This window comes from Sinohyriopsis cumingii, chromosome 3 (genome assembly GCF_028554795.1).
Source record: "Sinohyriopsis cumingii isolate HCF-2022 chromosome 3, ASM2855479v2, whole genome shotgun sequence".
NCBI lineage: Eukaryota > Metazoa > Mollusca > Bivalvia > Unionida > Unionidae > Sinohyriopsis > Sinohyriopsis cumingii.
The window spans coordinates 56,430,056-56,451,881 of NC_142963.1; the positions used below are offsets into that span (position 1 = coordinate 56,430,056).

The 21,826-nt window shown below is 33.7% G+C and overlaps 1 protein-coding gene across 3 annotated transcripts in view; it reads left to right on the forward strand.

The window, feature by feature from the left end:
- The window catches only part of LOC149802896 (uncharacterized), a 138,331-nt gene that overhangs the window by 21,375 nt on the left and 95,130 nt on the right, over positions 1–21,826 (forward strand). For all 3 annotated transcript variants that reach the window (XM_089952383.1, XM_089952384.1, XM_089952385.1), the window contains exons 2-4: positions 4,815–4,898; positions 8,655–8,705; positions 15,110–15,277. In XM_089952383.1, the coding sequence (XP_089808509.1) occupies positions 4,815–4,898; positions 8,655–8,705; positions 15,110–15,277 (303 nt within the window). The remainder of the gene's footprint in view (positions 1–4,814; positions 4,899–8,654; positions 8,706–15,109; positions 15,278–21,826) is intronic.

The following is a 21,826-nucleotide window of genomic DNA, read 5'->3' on the forward strand; positions in this document are numbered from 1 at the left end:
AAATATATGAAAGCATGAGGTGTGCGTTTGGAACACAAGACTTTCACAATAGCGCCTTATGTGATATATTTTTCTACATTGTTTGGAATATCAAACTATGAATATCAGAATAAATCTCATTTATTGAGTTGAACTCATTCAAGAAATTGGTTGATTTAATGGGAAATAGTATTTATTTATTTGTAATTTAACTTGCTGTAGTCGTTTCATATTAACCTTACAAATGGTAAGTTAGGATATTAGTAAAAATGAATAAACATTTAATTTACTTTTAAAGGTTCACTAAGCACTGATGAATATTTAGCAGGCGTTTGATTTGGTTTCAGAGTACTTTACTCTTTGATTAGGCCAAAGCTATGGGACAAAAACTTCTTTCTCTATTTTTACCTAGCAGCATTAGGCTTGAATGGATAATTATAAAGTTCCATTGAATTAAATTAATTCATTCCGTAGAGTCATAGGGTGTGCTGAATCAATTTCAGCTTGATTTCTGTTCCACCTGAATCAGCATTTAAGAAGGCAAATGTTTGTTAATATGGTTTGGAGACACGGTTGAGTGTGTTTGGCACAACAGTCATTTAACATTGTAATTGTGTTTTCCATACAAAAAGGTATTCAGGACTGGAATTAATACTTTGAAGCATTCTCTCTAACCTTTTCAAGTTTACACAAAATATGTACTTCATACATTTTTTGTATATCAGTTGATAAATCTTTAACATGTGGAATGGTGCCAAAACCCTTGGATTCTGTGCTGCAAAGTTTATGTTGCTACAGCTAAGTTACGTACTGCACAAAAGTTGTAGCTTTATTATTAAAGTGTCAGGGAAAATGGTTTTCAGCTTTCTAATGGCTTTGAATTGAGCACAGCACAAACAAGTCAACAGGTATCTTCTGTTTAGCATGTTGGCAAAACACCGTACTGCAAGTTTGAGCTATAATGTCAATAGTGGGAAAGCCTGGTGTGTATCAACTATATGCAGAGTGATACCTACATATTTTAAACAATATATCATCCTTCATGTGAGATTCAGGCTTTCAAGTTCTCAAAATAAAACACTTCAGATCTGTTAAATCACTGAGCTGTTTGAGTAGAAGTAGGCAAGCAAAAGAAAACTAGATTTTCATCCCACATAAAGCAGAATGGAAGATATAGTGATTGATTTTTATAATGGACAAAGTCAGACATAAACACTGAACTTGCACTGATGTGTTTCTTTTAGCATTAGAAGGATAAATGGATTCAAATCCTTCAGTCCTTAATAAGACTATACAGGAATTTCCACTGAAAGGCACTGAGGCTTCTGTTTGCATTTATTTTTTATGTCTGAAAACCCAAAGTTTATTAGATGTTGTATGCAAGTGTGTGACCTTCACTAAAGTTGGAGGAGGCAGACACCTCCCATGATATGCACATGGAAATGACATATCTGGGTATCATATAACACACTCATGCATAGATGGAAGCTCTCAAAGAGATGTAATATGCAAAGGAATCAACAGTGATTATGCAGAAATATAAGAATTCATAGGACTAATGCAACACCTACAGTCAATAAAGTTGTCAGTAGTTATTATTTCCTACCCCTATACCAAAACACTCGCAAAAGCTTCAATAATGAATTTCTGTGAAGAATTATGAAAATGAATTTATGCAGGATTTGGTTGTTAAATATGTATATTTTCTGACCTCAATGCCAATATATTAAGTCATAGAAGGAAAATAAGTATGCCAAATAACTATCTTTGGTACAGTTTTGTTTTCGATAGACAGTAACTCTTTGAGAATACACTTTAGTTGAGATAATAAAATTGGGAAATCCCTTTCTGAATGTTACCTTCTTTCTCCTAACATAATCTTTTAGCATGTTTAACTTGATATTAGCTGCATTTATTTCTTCTTAGTTCATTGTTAAAGCTAAATATTGAAGAAAAAGAAATGTGCTTTTTAATTTTTATTATGTGCTCTATGTCTATTTCTCCATGTTCTCTGATTTGACATGTACCTGAATTCATGCATGCATCCTATGAAGCTAGGATCGGTTTAACCTAATAGGCGAACTATGCAGCTACCTATGGTACCAAAAACAAAGTACGCTGTCAGGTTGATCATTTATTATCATTAGATATGTATACTAAATAACGAAATTGATAAATTATGAAGCCAAACTTGTATTAATACTAAAAATGAACAGTTTATACTAAGTAATGCTCTAGGGGAGGGGGTGCAGGGAGGATGGTTTATCTAAGGGTGCAAAATACCTTTTCACCAGCCCTGAATGTGTGAATCTTGTCCAGAGTGCTCACCCAAACTGTTGAACACATTTACTTTGCCAGTGTCCATTTATACATATACTGGCTATTTTGAGGCTAATGCACATATACAGAGTTGCAACATCAGCCCATGGGACAGTCCATGCCCCAAAAGTGGCATAGCTTGTAAGCAAAAAGATGTGTACTGGCATGCCATTGACCTAATTCTGTTATCAAATGCTTTTCCTGTCCTCGATGACATAGATTTAATCTGCATCAGGGATTGAATTTTTTTTAAATACTATCAGAATTTGGATAGCTGTAATAATCTTTACTAAAAACATTGCACAACTCATTATATATATATATATATATATATATATATATATATATATATATATATATATATATATATATATATATATATATTGTTCAGAACTGAAATGTCAGCAACATTCAGTGAGCTGCATCTTGATGCAAATTAACCATTATTGCACTAATTATATGAATGGTTGCTTGCTGGGTAGCATTTTTTTTTATCAGCAGAGAACTCAACTTTATAAAGAGAATCAGGAAATCCATGCATGGGTTGGCTCTTGATTGTCTTAAAAAGTAATTTTAGATTTATGTAAAATCCAGGTACATATGAAATTCTCAGATACTGGTAACGATTTATATTTATCTAAACCAAATTTAGATTTTTTTAAAGAAGAGTTTTCTTTTACTGTACCAAACTATAGAATTCCTTTCCACCCTATATAAGACCACCTAACTTGTCAATAATTTTAAAACTGCTCCGGTGGCCTGGTGGTTAGAGCATCTGCCTCAGAAGTGGGAGGTCATGGGTTCGATCTCCAGCCGGGTCATACCAAAGACTTACAAAAATGGTACTAACGGCTACCTCACCTGGTGCTCCGCATTAAGAGGTTAGTGTTAGGACTGGTCGGCCTGGTGTCAGGATAATGTGACTGGGTGGGACATCATGCTACATGAATGTGGCATGATGCACCAATGCTAGACATCACTATAAACTGCAACACTGCAGACATCATAGAGATATGACTGAAATTTTTTTAAAGCTACATTAAAAATTCTAATCACACACACACACACACACACACACACACACACACACACACACACACACTCAATAATTTTAAGAAGTATCTCTGCATTCATCTGTAGAAACAATCATTTATATGATGTTGCATAATTCATTATTATTGCTGCATATACTCGCATATAAGATGAGAACAACTGCAGACTGCACATAACCAGATCTAGCGTTACATAATGCACCGACAGATCTACTTAAAAGTCTCTCAAGAATGACTTTCTTCTTTTGGGATTCCCTTTCTGCACAGTTGGCCTTAGATAGTGTTGAATTTGACAGCCTATCAAGATCTTACATGTGGGTCTTGCAAAAACATGATCTGCTGGTACAGTTTGGAGAAAGTGTTCTATTTTGTTGACAGCCTTGTTACATTAGTATTAAAGATAAGGAAAGGGGAGATGAAGCAGCCAATGCTACCCTACAGTCGCTTATTTCTAAACAGATAATGACCTCAAGTATTATATAAATTGGCAAAATATGTGAAATGAAAACTCCACTGGCTGGCTTTGGAATATCAAATCTATATTTGGAGCTTGGCATCCCTCATACAGAATAAACTGTAGTGAAGAGGTGGATAGTGTGCTGATTGTTTATAGGACACACATAATTGTGCAGCCTCTTGAAGGATGACCCTGCTTGTGTCCACTGACAGTTGAACAAATTCTTGTCAAGTGTAATGACTTCCACCTTGTGTAATAAAAGTGTTTTGATGTGAACTCTGTTAAGAAACTTGATGATTAATCTTGGTCATTTTAAAGAATTGTAACATTTCTACCTAATGTCTTCTAGTAAGACTGAAACATTTACACTTGTAACAGCATAATTTAATTTACTGTCCCTAAATGTTTAAAAAATTGTTAAACAGAAATAAATGAACATGTATGTGTCAGTGATGAAGGAATGACCTGCTTAAAGAAATTAAATATTTTCACATCTTTTTTCATATTTCTTTTTTTGAAAATTAAGGTTGATGAGAATTGGTCATATCACACATTGCACAACATTACATGTATGTCCTGTTAAACCCTACACATCCATCCTTACATCCATTTATATTTATCATTTTTAGGTAACTCGAAGAAAACTTGGTATAAATATCAGTTATTAGCAGAAAACACATTGCATACACTTGTGTATATGATCCTACCCTTAAGGTCAAGGTCACCAGTTAACAGTGACTACATTTTTTGGTGTTTAGTGCTGAAAACTGTTGATTAAGATACCTGAAGATACATTTTAATGTAATAAATTTAATGTAATTTAGAGTATATATCAAATAATACTAATTGATTTTCTTCTAAATTCAAACTTATAGATCAAGATTGAGGTATCAGTTTGTAAAATGGATTTACAAAAGTGTCAGCATACTACATGATATTCATAATTATAGATCTGTGGCACATGCACTGAATTCACTTTAATTCCTGGCATTTTTCTTTTTTTCCAGCTTGTTTCGCTTGTAAATCACCTGATGAAAGAAATGAACCACTTGAAAGATGTAAACAAAGAGCTTATGGATAAAATTCAAGGTGTAAGTATGGAATTTTAAATCTTTTGTTGACTGTAGTTTTGCAACTTTGATTTCAGGAAGAAAAAGGCTTCATTGTTTGTAGGCTTTGATTGTATGCAATACTTTTTGTCAAACCTTGATGCTAGGAATCCGGTACAGCCAGTTGTAAAGTTTTCCCATAGCATTTGAGGAGATGTTTCATCCTCACTTTAAACCCTTGTTCAGATGCTTAGAACTTTGTTTTCTTTAGTTGGCAGATATAATAAGTACCAAATTTACTAGTATTATTACATGTTACATTTAATAGAATGAAAATGGACCTGAAAACGAGAGAGAATATACCTCTTTATGTTGGACACAGAATAAAATTATCAACAGCTTCAATTGGCCAGAATTTCTTTATGGATTGGGTGTGGGAAAAGTAAAGCTAATTCTATGGAAATGTCTAGTTTAACCCTTTACCTCATGCAAGCACCTTTGGACACCTTTCCTCCATTCGCATGGAAGTGCCTTTTGATGTCTCTACTCCATTCCCATGGAAGTGCCTTTTAACATCTGCTGTAAACATCAGCCATTTTAAGCCAGTTTTCGTAGCGCCACCTTCGGGGAAAACCCCTATTAAATATTACATTCATTTCTGTGAACGACAATTACGTCAGATCACGTGATCACTTTGTGCTTTGGTCAGTATCTGCTATTTAAAGTAACTGGTTCATAATCAACACTCTCCAAAATGGAGGTTGCAGATTTCATTCAGTACTTACGAAGTTTTCATGATTAGAATCACAACTATGAAAAATTCAATAACTTAGGTAAAGGCTCTGATATTGATGTAGGCAGCAATTAGTTTTTATAAATTATCAGATTCAGATGACTTAGTGATGTAGACGCAGACAGAAAAACTTGTAAATTTCAAGTATGAGAAATGGCACCTACGGTTGGTCATGCAGTCTCGCTGACTTGACGGTGAACGAATTCTCTCAAGATTTTAAAGCACATACAAAATTCTTCCATGAAAAATAATTACACAACTATAACAGTCAGACTTTCTCTTAAATTTTTGCACACATAATAAATGTGTACCAAAAATGTAAAATGGTTAAAATTGTTGTTAAAAGTAACATACACTACATTGCTTAACAGTTAACAGGCAGGCCTATGCATATGGAGTCGAATAGGTAACAGGTGTTCTATTTATAGCATGCTGCACTTTGTAACTATGCTTTATGAGGTAAAGGGTTAAAATCTTCATGTATATTTACCCTGACAGTACTTTAATGTAGTCAGTACATGCATTTTGATTTGCTTGGTACTTAATTTCTTTTCTTCCTAGTTATACATGCTTTCACAGAGCTCAAAGTGCCTTTCATTTCTTAAGCCAGATGATTTGTATTTCACTAAAGTTGTTCATTAATCACACTGAAACCAATCTATAAAGGACACCTGTCCATATGGGATAAACCAAATGTCAAATGCCATAATCAACTCAAACCCAAGCAAACAACCAATTTATAGCTGTTAGCAAAACAAAGAGCAGGTATGCACCAAAACTCTTTCCTCAATTATAGACAAAGGTCAAGCACACAAAATAAATTTAATATACATTACAATATAACCTACTGTCCTGTAGTAATATGTCAGACCATTCCAAACCAAACTTACCCATGCCTTCAGATTGTCTCAACACTATATAACCTACTGTCCTGTAGTAAGATGCCAGACCGTTCCAAACCAAACTTACCCATGTCTTAAGATTGCCTCAACACTATATAACCTACTGTCATGTAGTAAGATGCCAGACCGTTCCAAACCAAACTTACCCATGTTTTCAGATTGCCTCAACACTATATAACCTACTGTCATGTAGTAAGATGCCAGACCATTCCAAACCAAATTTACCCATGCCTTCAGATTGCCTCAAAACTATATAACCTACTGTCTTGTAGTAAAATGCCAGACCATTCCAAACCAAACTTACCCATGTTTTCAGATTGCCACAACACTATGTAACTTTCTGCCATTTAGTAAAATGCTAAACCAAGTTTATACATGTTTTCTGATTGCCTAAGGACTGTATACCCTGCTGCTCTGCAGTAATATACCAAACCAATCCAAACCAGATTTACTCAGCTCTGTTTATTTGCTTGCATAAACTTACCTTGGATGAGTTGTTTCATTTGTGTGGTTTAAAACACTGTATCTTGGATCAACCCCACACACACACACACACACACACATAACAACAAATATGATTGTTTTAAACTTCCATGATGACTTTAATGTATTGTGAATAAAACATAGTAATTTTGCTCTGAGGGGAACAAAACTACTGTTCCTTTTAGTATGAAGTTCAGAATACCCTGCACGTGTTGCAGAACAAGCACTTTTGGCAGAATTTTCACATTTGATAAGGTTTGTAATGTTCAGTTAAACCTAGGAACTATGTTGGGTCAGTGTTGTGTGTGTCAGACTTGTGACTTTAAGGGTGTACATTAGGTTGGTTCAGATCTTACCATCAGATCAGCCTAGGCCAGCTGCATTAACATGTCCAATGGGCAAGGCACTATACTAGGCCAGCTGCATTAACATGTCCGATGGGCAAGGCACTATACTAGGCCAGCTGCATTAACATGTCCGATGGGCAAGGCACTATACTAAGCCAGCTGCATTAACATGTCCGATGGGCAAGGCACTATACTAAGCCAGCTGCATTAACATGTCCAATGGGCAAGGCACTATACTAGGCCAGCTGCATTAACATGTCCGATGGGCAAGGCACTATACTAAGCCAGCTGCATTAACATGTCCGATGGGCAAGGCACTATACTAGGCCAGCTGCATTAACATGTCCGATGGACAAGGCACTATACTAAGCCAGCTGCATTAACATGTCCGATGGGCAAGGCACTGTTCCAGGCCAGCTGCATTAACATGTCCAATGGGCAAGGCACTATACTAGGCCAGCTGCATTAACATGTCCGATGGGCAAGGCACTATACTAAGCCAGCTGCATTAACATGTCTGATGGGCAAGGCACTATACTAGGCCAGCTGCATTAACATGTCCAATGGGCAAGGCACTATACTAGGCCAGCTGCATTAACATGCCCAATGGGCAAGGCACTATACTCAGTTGCCTTGGTACTAAACAGCTCACATGTGTTACTGTGTTGTAATCTAAGAGTCAAACATACTGTAACAGACACCTCCATAACACAAGACAATCACATTTTTAAAAATCTAATATAATACATTTAATACAATAGGTACCTACATATAACACTATGTCTGTATTAGAGCCAGTTTTAGTTAGTTAAAAAGGTGGCTCTCTGATACATGTTTCACTTAGTCATGTCATACAGATTTATGTCACAGTGACCTAATTTCTCACATAATCTCTTAGCACTGCCTTTAAGAAGAAAAAAATCTTTCTATTTATGTAATAATTAGAACCTCCATTACTGACGTTCATGGTGATACTCTATAGAATCATAAACATTTTATATCTCTGTAATAAATACTAGAATGTCAAGAATATTAGACCATTGTAATAAATAATAGAATGTCAAGAATTTTAGACCATTGTGATAAATTATAGAAATTAAGATGTATCAGTAGATAAGAAAATTATAACACTGTTTAAAGATTTCAGTATAAAGCTTGTAGCTTTTAATTTTTGTACATGTTTTTCTACAAATTTCATATCAGATATGGACTATTTGGATGTAGTTCATGCTTGTACATGTATATCTAATTCTTTGCTTTTATACTTTTTCAGTTAAATATTAATGATTTGATGAAGAAGATTAATTCCTTAGAGGATAAATTGGTAAGTTCATTCTTAGAGGTTTCATCTAGGGAATTGATCAAAGGGATTAGCATCATATCTTTACACTCCAATAGGGATTTGATTTGCATCTATTTTGCTCGGGAAATTCACATTATAACAGTAAACATATGATTTTAAATCAAATCTTCTTCAGTGCAGGATATTGTATCAGTTTAATTTAGATGATTAAAATATTGGTAACTGACTTTAAACACTCAAAGTTCATGGAATACCCAAACTTAAGCCCTCGTTTACCCCCCCCCTTTTTGTTGTATCAAAAAGCTTCTTTAATATGAATAGCAAAAATAATATTTTAGTATTAAATTATTATTCTCTTGTTCTTTTAAAAAAGATATAAATCAATTAAATTATTTTCCTCTTCGCTTTTAATACTCATATTTTAATTTCTTATATTTTACTACTTCCATTTGACTCATTCTGTCTGTATCACTCTTCTCTTCTGTCTCAAATTCCTAATGGTCATTGTCTTATCATATAAGCCCACTCCATTTTGCAAATGTACCAAGGTGTATCCCTTTGTATCAACATCAAAGAAATATGGACATTCGTGATCTTAATTTTCTTTTGCTTTGGTTTTAGTAGCTAAACTCCACAATGCCAGTATTTGCCTCTTAATGCTGGTCATAGACAAAGATACATTATTAATGTGATGTCCAGTTGTCAGTTTTCTGTTTCAACAAGTGTGTTATAGCTACTCATTCTTAATTACAGAGAGGATTGATGTAATACACTATACACACATTGATAACAAGGTCAAGTTGGCCCTCAATGAAAATAGCATCCCTTCCCCCATCCAGTATGGTCAGTACAGTGGCCATCTTGAAAATGTTATCTACATGGGGTTTTCACTGAAACACTTCTTATGGTGTTTAGTTATGCCTGAATGAAAGTGGTGCTGATCTGACATCTGATATAGCTACTACAATGGCGGTCTTGAAAAACTTTTGACTTGTTCACCTGAACAAATGATGTCCATATCAACTTGGGGTTTTAATTGAAAAAATCTTTATGATGTCTAGTTGCTCATAAATATAGTGCCAGTTGGACATACAGTATCATATGGCCACCATGGTGCCATCTTTTAACGATTATCACTTCTTATCCTGAATGGATAGTCATATCAACATGGAGTTTTCAGAAATGCTTGATGTCTAGTTGGTCCTACATGAAATGGTGCTGATCTTGTTCTTGTTGCATATCAGCATGGGGTTTTCAGTAAATACTTATGATGTCTTGTTAGTCCTAAAAGAAATGGTACTGATCTTTTTACATATCAGCATGGGGTTTTCAGTAAATACTTATGATGTCTTGTTAGTCCTAAAAGAAATGGTGCTGATTTTGTTACATATCAACATGGGGTTTTCAGTAAATTATGATGTCTTGTTAGTCCTAAAAGAAATGGTGCTGATTTTGTTACATATCAACATGGGGTTTTCAGTAAATACTTATGATGTCTTGTTAGTCCTAAAAGAAATGGTGCTGATTTTGTTACATATCAACATGGGGTTTTCAGTAAATACTTATAATGTCTTGTTAGTCCTAAAAGAAATGGTGCTGATTTTGTTACATATCAGCATGGGGTTTTCAGTAAATACTTACGATGTCTTGTTAGTCCTAAAAGAAATGGTGCTGATTTTGTTACATATCAGCATGGGTTTTCAGTAAATACTTATAATGTCTTGTTAGTCCTAAAAGAAATGGTGCTGATTTTGTTACATATCAACATGGGGTTTTCAGTAAATACTTACGATGTCTTGTTAGTCCTAAAAGAAATGGTGCTGATTTTGTTACATATCAACATGGGGTTTTCAGTAAATTATGATGTCTTGTTAGTCCTAAAAGAAATGGTGCTGATTTTGTTACATATCAACATGGGGTTTTCAGTAAATACTTATGATGTCTTGTTAGTCCTAAAAGAAATGGTGCTGATTTTGTTACATATCAACATGGGGTTTTCAGTAAATACTTATAATGTCTTGTTAGTCCTAAAAGAAATGGTGCTGATTATGTTACATATCAACATGGGTTTTCAGTAAATACTTATAATGTCTTGTTAGTCCTAAAAGAAATGGTGCTGATCTTTTTACATATCAACATGGGGTTTTCAGTAAATACTTATAATGTCTTGTTAGTCCTAAAAGAAATGGTACTGATCTTTTTACATATCAACATGGGGTTTTCAGTAAATACTTATAATGTCTTGTTAGTCCTAAAAGAAATGGTACTGATCTTTTTACATATCAACATGGGGTTTTCAGTAAATACTTACGATGTCTTGTTAGTCCTAAAAGAAATGGTGCTGATTTTGTTACATATCAGCATGGGTTTTCAGTAAATACTTATAATGTCTTGTTAGTCCTAAAAGAAATGGTGCTGATCTTTTTACATATCAACATGGGGTTTTCAGTAAATACTTATAATGTCTTGTTAGTCCTAAAAGAAATGGTACTGATCTTTTTACATATCAACATGGGGTTTTCAGTAAATACTTATAATGTCTTGTTAGTCCTAAAAGAAATGGTGCTGATTTTGTTACATATCAACATGGGGTTTTCAGTAAATACTTACGATGTCTTGTTAGTCCTAAAAGAAATGGTGCTGATTTTGTTACATATCAACATGGGGTTTTCAGTAAATACTTATAATGTCTTGTTAGTCCTAAAAGAAATGGTGCTGATTTTGTTACATATCAACATGGGGTTTTCAGTAAATACTTACGATGTCTTGTTAGTCCTAAAAGAAATGGTGCTGATTTTGTTACATATCAGCATGGGTTTTCAGTAAATACTTACGATGTCTTGTTAGTCCTAAAAGAAATGGTGCTGATTTTGTTACATATCAGCATGGGTTTTCAGTAAATACTTACGATGTCTTGTTAGTCCTAAAAGAAATGGTGCTGATTTTGTTACATATCAGCATGGGTTTTCAGTAAATACTTATAATGTCTTGTTAGTCCTAAAAGAAATGGTGCTGATCTTTTTACATATCAACATGGGGTTTTCAGTAAATACTTATAATGTCTTGTTAGTCCTAAAAGAAATGGTACTGATCTTTTTACATATCAACATGGGGTTTTCAGTAAATACTTATAATGTCTTGTTAGTCCTAAAAGAAATGGTGCTGATTTTGTTACATATCAACATGGGGTTTTCAGTAAATACTTACGATGTCTTGTTAGTCCTAAAAGAAATGGTGCTGATTTTGTTACATATCAACATGGGGTTTTCAGTAAATGCTTATAATGTCTTGTTAGTCCTAAAAGAAATGGTGCTGATTTTGTTACATATCAACATGGGGTTTTCAGTAAATACTTACGATGTCTTGTTAGTCCTAAAAGAAATGGTGCTGATTTTGTTACATATCAGCATGGGTTTTCAGTAAATACTTACGATGTCTTGTTAGTCCTAAAAGAAATGGTGCTGATTTTGTTACATATCAACATGGGGTTTTCAGTAAATACTTACGATGTCTTGTTAGTCCTAAAAGAAATGGTGCTGATTTTGTTACATATCAACATGGGGTTTTCAGTAAATACTTACGATGTCTTGTTAGTCCTAAAAGAAATGGTGCTGATTTTGTTACATATCAACATGGGGTTTTCAGTAAATACTTATGATGTCTTGTTAGTCCTAAAAGAAATGGTGCTGATTTTGTTACATATCAACTTGGGGTTTTTCACTTGACAATTTGTATTATATGTAGCTGGTCATTAATGAAATGTTGCCAATCTGACATATATGGCAACCTTATCTAAACTTGTTATTGCAACATCTCCTGAAATGATGGTTCTGTTGGCATGGGCTTTTCACCAAAAGTCTTCTTATCGTATGTAGTTGGTCCATATTGAATATGTTGGTGATTAGACCTCCAGTGTGGTTGCCATAGTGGCCATTTTCAAAATTTTGTTTTATATAAATTTTCCAAAATAACTAGTCTTAATGACATGGGTTTTTCACTAAAAGACTTATGGCACTATTTGGCTGGTCCAAAATAAAACTCAAGCCATTTAGACCTCCTCTATTGTTGCCATGGTAGCTGTCTTGAAAATCAAATTACAGCTGCTTCATTCTCCTTAATACAAGGTCATATAAACAGTAATCCTTTGTAACAAAAAAAAACATGCTGATCAAGTTTAACTCCAGAGCTTCATGTTTTATACAGGGTGAATTCTAAATAAAAACTGATCCCTGACATTTGATCTATGAGATCAAGTGTTATATAAAGTTTAATCCAGAAATGCTATGTTAAGGCATGATACAGTTCTATTTATGTATTCACTGTGTAATAGACACTGTAGATTGTTGTTGCTTTAGGGTTTAATGCCATTTTTCAGCACAAGATAGGCTATACATGCCGGCCAGTATTAACGGTGGAGGAAGAACCTGGGAAAACCCTGGAAAGAACCACCAACCCACGAGAAGCTACTGGCAAGCTTTCTCACATACCTGCATTGGCCGAACCCGAGACTCGAACCCACGCAGACAGAGGTGAGATGGCAGAGTTCTGTACCAGTGAGCACTTTAGACCACTTGGCCACTTGGGGCCGCAGCAGTAGATAGCTCAGTATGATTACCACAGGGTTTGAATGCAAAACTATGAGTTCAGCATGAAATCCTACTTTGCAGAAGCAAATTTGAGAACCAGAATGTTTCAGATAAGACTTAAAAACTTGGGTCAAGCAGATTTTCTTTAATTTTTGCCAGAAGAATGGCAAATTTAGGTACATATATCCTCGCATATAAACCCATTCGCAAATTAGCTGACCCTCCAAATTGAATAGATATAAACACTAAAAAGTGCATGATTCGCATATAAGCCAACCTAGAAGTCCGAGACTACATCACAAGGTGCATGCGGTAAATTTTAAATGTACAAACTTTACTGCATTTATTTAGGCAAACTTATAGCAAAATTACACATAATCCTTTCAGGGTTTTCATGTGTGATTATTACGTAGAAGTGGTATATATTTGTTTGGAAATCAATAAATCTATTTAATTTTCTGTTTTCTTACTTTTTCTAACTAATTCAAATTTGTGTGTAACTTGATCAGACAATGACAAGAATTGAGCATTTGCGGGTTGCTGTAACACTACTTTTCCATTTTGACTCAATTATTGTTTGTTCATGAGTTATTGCATTAGACTTTCTTTTTATATCAGTGTACCAGTAATTACGTTTTTATTTTGCCTTAAATCTTGGTATGATCATACTATGTAGATGTTGGAAGATTTGTTTGTCATCATGGGGACAGGGCAAAAGTACTGAATTTCACCTGTATTTAATGCATTTTTGCTAGTTCACAATCTGGATTTAAATATGTATGGAATAATTCTAATGTAAAAATACATTAAAACCTTCAGCTATTTTATTTTGGATCATGAAAGATACAAAACATCCTTGTATTGGGCATTTTTAATTGCAACGATTAAACCTCATGAAGACAGCTGTGAAGTATTGAAATTTTGTGAACTGGAGACTGGATGGTCCAATCAACAAGGAGTTGTCTCGAATACACTCTAACAATACACAGCAGGTTCTGAATGAAAATAGTGTTCATTGACCTCCAAACAGCACCACAGTGACCATCTTGAAAACCTTTTAACTGCTCTTCATGCGTGCATGGTGGCATTCAGATAAGGTTTTAACTGAAAGGGACTTTGCTGTATTTAATTGGTTCTGAATGAAAATGGTGAAAACTAAAAACCAGACGTAGTTGTTCTTGAGAGTCGAGCCTAAAGGCCTTTGCAAGCATTTTTTTAATACTTCATTGAGCTTATGAACACAGTGATGTATACATATGCAAATTTATTTAGGCTACACTTTATATTTAGTTGCATTCCAATAAACAAGTTGATATTCAGCACTTGGACACTGATTTTAAGGTCAAAGGTCATGACAGCTATACTAGTTTGAAAGCATAAAAACACAAGCAAGTATGAAGAGATTTTCATCAATCCCAGTTTGTAGATATATATTTAAAAAATACCTTAAATGATACAAATTCAAAAACATTTTTTATCCTAAAAATATTTTTTATAGATTTAAGCAACCTTAGGTTTTGGCTATATCTTGGCATATTTTTTAAAACAATTCAGTGATCCATGAAATCGGGTTAAATGTCAAATGCCATGACAAATTTTATACTGCACTTGTATGAAATGTTGTGACATGTCAACTCAAACATGTACTTAAAAATTTTTTTGCAAAATTTAGTATGATGGAGTTAAGAAGAATTTCAGAGATGGTTTCAATACTCAGCAGTTAAAAAGAATAAAAAGACAAGAAATAGATTTATCTTGAATTCTAGACATTACTTTTGACCAGTAGAACAGGACTCTTGTTCATTACATTTGAATTGTTCTGTTTAAATCTGTTTACAGGCAGAATTAAACAAAAAATTTAGTGAACTTCCAACACCTGAACAATTTGCTGAATTTGTGACATGGCCAGCATTAGAGGATGCCTTGAAAGGATTACGCACAGATATCGGAAATCTGAAGGATCGAGGTGAAAGAATTGTCATTGAACAATCAATTCAAACAGAAACAGTAAGTAAATTAAAATTTTTTATATTTTTTCAGTACTTTAAGTTGGATTTAATTTTTAAGAAGTTTATTCAGTTTTCCAGTAAAATTTAAATGAATCATAATGGTTTTACTATAGGATTTTTCATGCTGCATATATCCTCAGTATGTTATGTCTGTTATGTGCATGTCACATGGTTGTAATGTGTTAACATTTAACCCAGTTTTAGTGTTTTTATGTTAAACAGCAAATCTAGAAGTATACAGTGTCACCCTTGCAGTCAGACCTGCCTTAATGGTCTCCTCGATTAAGCAATCAGCTGCCTTGAACACATACCTTTACAACATCTCATTAAATGTTTTGTAGAAAATAACCTGTATAAAGTAGCCACTTGCCTTTATAGGCCATAATTTTCTCTTTCTAGAGATGGTTGCTTAACACAGGTTTGACTCTCCATTTTTTCATTCATACAATTACCAGTGTCTTTTTAATTTTTATATACTGATTACCACTGTAGAACATTTGTGTTCCATGAATACACGTCTGTTTAAATTAAACTGGTTGCTACAATTTATTTTTGCAAATTATATTTATACATTACAAATATATTTATGGCATAACTACTAAAATTAGGGCACCTTAAAACTAATTTTTGATGAAATAAGTAATTGGGTAAAATTTAGTCCTACAATGTAAGCCATCAACACAACTCAACCCACCCATTATGGCATATCAGGGTCGATGTCTTTCATTGTAGGACTTAGCAAAAGGCTAAAACAGATAGGCAAAGATTTTGCTAAAACTCTGCAAGTACATGCAGTAAAACATACTCGATGAGAAATTTTCAAGTCAAGTTCAAATTTCACTACTTAGAAGAACCTTTAAAGGCTTTGGACATTATTTAGGGAAGAAAAAAATCTGATAAAACATAATTTTAAGGATCTACCCACCAAAAGCATAGTACTAATGTAGTTTGAACATCAGTAACTTCCTACACAGAAAGTTATTACCATCTTTGTGAAATGTACTTGCTGTTTTTGTTTTCTTGAGTTTATTTATTGAATTATATTTTTTTATCCATTGATATGACAAAGAATCATTATTGTTAAAAATGTACAATGTCTTAATCTGACTATTTTCCTCATTATACATGTATTGATTATAATACATGTCTATTCAGATCTTACCTGTGGAGAAAGGAGTGGTTTAGTTCCAGTGAACCTTTGGGTGTTAATTTCTGAATAATTGCATGTTGCTTAATTAAACGTAATCATTCAGGAAGCAAAGAGTAATTTTTCATCTAAATTGAACAATGGGTCATGGAGCAAGAATGGACCATGTGTCATAGTCTTTTACATTTTTTAAATATTAAACTTATATTTATTATGATATCCTCTTGTGGTGATAAAAGTGTTGTAGATTACAGTTGATATGGCCATGTGATGATGAGAGTATTGTGAATTACAGTTTATATGGCATTGCGGTGATCAAGGTGTTGTAAATTACAGTTGACATGCCCATGTGGTGATCAAGGTGTTGTAAATTACAGTTGATATGGCCATGTGGTGATCAAGGTGTTGCAAATTATAGTTGCTATGGCCATGGTGATCAGAGCTGATTTGGTCATGTTGTGATCAAGCTGTTGTAAATTAGAATTGATAGGGTCATACAAGTGCAGTAAGAAGTTTTTACTGTACTTTGGACCATTAAGTTTAGAGGTTCATTACATCTAAATTATCATGCAATACAACAAGGCATCCAAAGAAAAAAGAACTGGGAATATTCACCTTGGTTTATCATTTAAGCAACTGCAAGGAAGATACACACAAATTTTATTTTATTCTGCAGCTTTGTAAACCAAGTTTTACTGTGTGTATGGTATCTTAATGATTGACTTAGTTACTAGATTTTCTCTTTCACATCCAGAATCAGGTAGATTTTCTCAAGTTTAATAAATGTAATAGGTTGTTATACCTGTTTCTCACCTCAACCAGGTCAAATATAAAATTATATCCTTTTGCTGGGTTTATGGTTCTGATCCTTACTTACCTTGTATGAATACAGTAATAGTTAATAAACATTAGTGATTTGAATCCTTGATGAGCAATGCTTTAATGGCTTGTAAGTTGTGTCTTACCTAAAACCGTGCCTTGCATATTTTGTCATTTCACCGGCATTTGATACTTATTAAATGAAATAGCTGTTTTGTTTTGGTGTGTATAGTCATCTTCAGTTTTGATATCCACAGCTCAGTATCTTAAATTCTCAAATTTATTTTCTGCATTTTCATGTTATGAATTATCATTTCTCTATAACTGCTGGTTCAGATTGAATGCGATGCAAATAATTGTTTGCATATTTTTTTACATGATCAATGACAAGACAAAAATGTCCATGAATCCAACAATAAAGCTTGATAATTCTTAAAGTATAATAGATCAGGTTTTCACTTCAACCAAAGAACTTGAGTTTAAAAATGAAATGCAAGTCTAGAACTCAGTGGCATTGGTGATTATTATAAGTATGGCTTTAAATTTTATCAGTCAAATATCAGTCAATCTTGACATTAAAATAAATATATTCATGTGGCATGAGAGTCTATATTTAGATTTATAATTGTTTTCCTATATTTACTTTTTGTTTCTGAAGAAATTTAAATAAATTAATGTAGACCTCAAATAATGATTAAAGTTAACCTGAATGAATCAGTTTCACCTCTTTACCTTAGCACATACATTTGGTGTTCTTGCAACCTCATCTTAGTAAGGTCTGAGCTGAAAAGCATGTTTTCCCTACATGCATTATCCCACATCCATCCTACACCCAGTTAGAATAAAAACTATTCCTTTGTTATCACTATTCTGAATTTCATACTGCTTTTATCTAATATTGGGACCTTAGTATTTTTACCTGCTGTTAAAACTCTACACATCTTTGTCATTCATCTCCTGTTTTCATATTGAAACCAGTCAATTAAATACCTGTGTATGATATGAATTTAGAAAAGGAATGTGGTTTTCAGTTGTCACTTTATCAAGCACATATTATTAGGGTAAACCTGACTTGTTAAGTTCCAGTCTATATGCTGGTAAATCAGTTGCCCTTCCACTCCACAATGTTCTAGATTACCTCTTTGTTTGATGATTGCAGGAGCAGTTCAGAACCTTTCACATGCATGGCAGTGTTTATTACCTTTCACATAGTTTGGTGTAATTTCATATGATGGATTGACACTGTTTGGAACAGGATTTATTACATCTGATGGCAATTCAAATCAGTTGATTTACAACAGGGTCACAGCCATTATGCATAGCCTGGAATCAATAATTGTAAATTTACATCAGGCTCGATACACAAAACCTTATTTAATAAAGTTGTACAAATGCCACAGTGTTGGAACCTGTGCATGCATTTTCCCAGTAATCAGTGCATCTGATTTTGTCTAATTTTGGTACAATGAGTGACTGACTTGTCTTGTTTCCATTGATTTTGGTGTAGATTTTTGTTGTTTCTTTTTCAAGAGATTGTCATTAACACTGGAAAGTCATACTTATTTACAGGAAATACGAGAAACTAGATGCACAGGTTCCAATGCTGACAAATATATATTCCATATGGCTGTAAAACAGCCATAGTGGCTCATTTGTTAGCAGACTTGTGACCAATAGGGTACGAGTTCAAATCCTTATTACCAGATTGGCTTTGGGCAAGGCACTTTATTCCAGTTGCCTCAGCACTAAATAACCTACTTGTATTTCTGTGCCAAAATAAAACCAAATTAATAACATCAGGTCCAAATGGCTGCTCTTTTTCTTTTAAAAACATGCTGGAGCAAAATCATCTTAAATGGTTTAAATTTCTTGCCATTTCATCATTTCATAAATAATATTGCTTCAAAAGGGTTATGTTTTGGTAACCAGCATGAAAAAGAATAGAAGCATTTATGACATTTTTTTGCAGATTGAGCCCAGACTATGATTTATTTAAATGAAAGTTAAAATCCTTTTGAAGAATTAAAGAAACTGTAAATTTTTTTAGATCAGGTTTGATATGCAAAGCCTTATTAATTACAGCTTTTCAAATGCCAGTATTGGAATCTATGTGTGTACATTTTTCCAGCAATCAATGCATGTGATTTATCTAATTTCAGTACAATGTACCTAATGATATTAAATGATAAACGGTGTGACCCCGCTATAACACGGTAGTTCATGGGAGCAATAGAACCCGACTGTGTTATAGACCGAACTGTGTTTTGAGCAACCAGGTCAGTTAGCTGAAGAAAATGATGCATGTACCCCCAAAAAATTGGGGGGGGGGTAATAAATGCAGGCGGTAAAATATGTTTCATCGGCATGGTTACCATCTTAAATTGATGCATATTATTTGAGAAATACACCTGTAGTGTAAGCAGAGAAGACATTTATAATATTTTACTTTATTTAGAGAACCATGAATTGGTATATATTTGTGAATACTGTTTATATATACATGTCTAATGTATAACATGAATAGAGTATCAACACCGTGTACTCACCCGTGAATCTCATCATATACATTGAATCCACAATACAAGCGATTCCATCGAAAATATGCACACACAGAGATTTAAAATATTCAATAATTTTGTCACAGGTCATATTGGCCTGAATTCAGTTGAAAAACATAGCACAATCACATAATGAATGAGGAAGCACATTTACTTTTTGGTACGTCCCAAGTCAGTAAAAGTTAGTGTTTTAAGCCGCTGTTGGTAGAGTTTGTAAGCATAAAGTTTTTCCCTGCAAAAAGGAAACTTTCACGGCACAGTTAACGTGTTCCAGTCATGTTGGAAATGCAAAAATCAATTAGATTCCATTACCTTTATGTAAGTTTGGTACTGACTTCATTTGAAGAAAAGTTCTTTGTTTTATTGAAGATTGTAGTCGGCTTTCTTTGATGAGGGGTGCATGCATTATTGAAGTCACTGCTAAAGGACAGCTTTGGATAGCCAAACATATGCCCATTTTATATTGTGGTGGCAACATCAAATAATTGTATTGCATGATTGAAACTGATTTTTCCCCATTTGCTTAGTACGTTTTCATAACATTTGATGCTCCAAAGGTAATGTTTCCTTTGAAATTTCTGCAAACTTTTTTATCTGGGTACATTTTTAAAAAGGAATTGGCCGTCATTTGTCTATTCTAGTTACTGTTCCTCCCTGTCTATTGAATAAACCAATAAGTAAGATGTGTGTGTGTGTGTGTGTTTTTTAACATTTGTGGTAGCATCGTGATGCTGACTTCCATCCATGCGTCAGAAATTTAACAAATGGGTGTTCTGAGGGATTTAATTCTGACTGAAAAGAAGAGGCATTTTACTTACCGTCCACATACAAATGCCAGTCTTTGTAAATACATTAATTACTAGTGAGCAGTCAGAAATCCGATGAAAGATAGATTATGAGATAATGCCTTGTCCGGTTGATCTCTGTTACCAGAAATGTCAACAACAAAAAAGCGGATATCTCACAACATGCAGTACTCATGCAAGATGTCAAGAGAAGCAGATTATGATATAACAATGCACTGTTTAGATGGTTTGTCAATATGGACAAAGAATTTGTTTATGTAACAATAGATACATTTCAGTACATTTTATATCCTGTTTGCGGCTTCCTTTCATGGGGTCTCTGAATTTCTCCACTCCAAACCAATGATTGTATATACAAGTTTAAAACAGCCAACAATGTCACCAATAAAAAAAATTGCCACATGGTATGTTTTGCCACCAATAAGGAAAAAAAATCCAAGTTTGGCGAAGCTATACGTGATCCCAGAAGAAACTTTTTACATGTTATTTTTCGTACTTTTGAGAAGAAAAAACGACTTTTTTGTGTGCAAGAAAAATACATATAAAATTGCAGGAGCCACGATCGTCTTGTATTATTCAAATGCAATCTTCCCCAAAATGATAATCAACTTTTAGCTGGTTTTTTTTTCATACTTTTAAGAAAGTTTTTTTTCGTGCATGAGAAAAACACGTATATGAAATTTCGGGAGCACACCACGACCGTGTTATATCCAAATTTGTGTTATGATGGAGCATGCTATAGTGGGGTCACACTGTACCTAATTATATTAAATAATGTACAGCCTGTACTGATTTTAAACACAAATGTGACACATTATTTTAATCCAATATTTTTTTTCTTTTCAAGCTTGCTGTATTTTATTACCTCCAGTCTGTTTTAATACTTACCTTATTTATTTCATGTATCTTTATTGTAGATAATATTAATACTGTACATGTTATATCTTGACCATTATGTCAGCCAAGCTTTCAACTCAACATTGTTCAAGAATCAATAATTATTATTATTATTATTATTATTATTATTATTATTATTATTATTCAGGTTTCAGGTACACAGTGTTGTCCTTGCCATATTTTGAGTTATTAATGGTGTTTGACACCGTTAGAGATACAGTATGGATGTGTATAAAATTGAATAAAACACTTACATGTATGGGTAAATTTGGCTTGTGTTGCTTAAATATGGTAATTTCTATAATTATGACCACTTACAA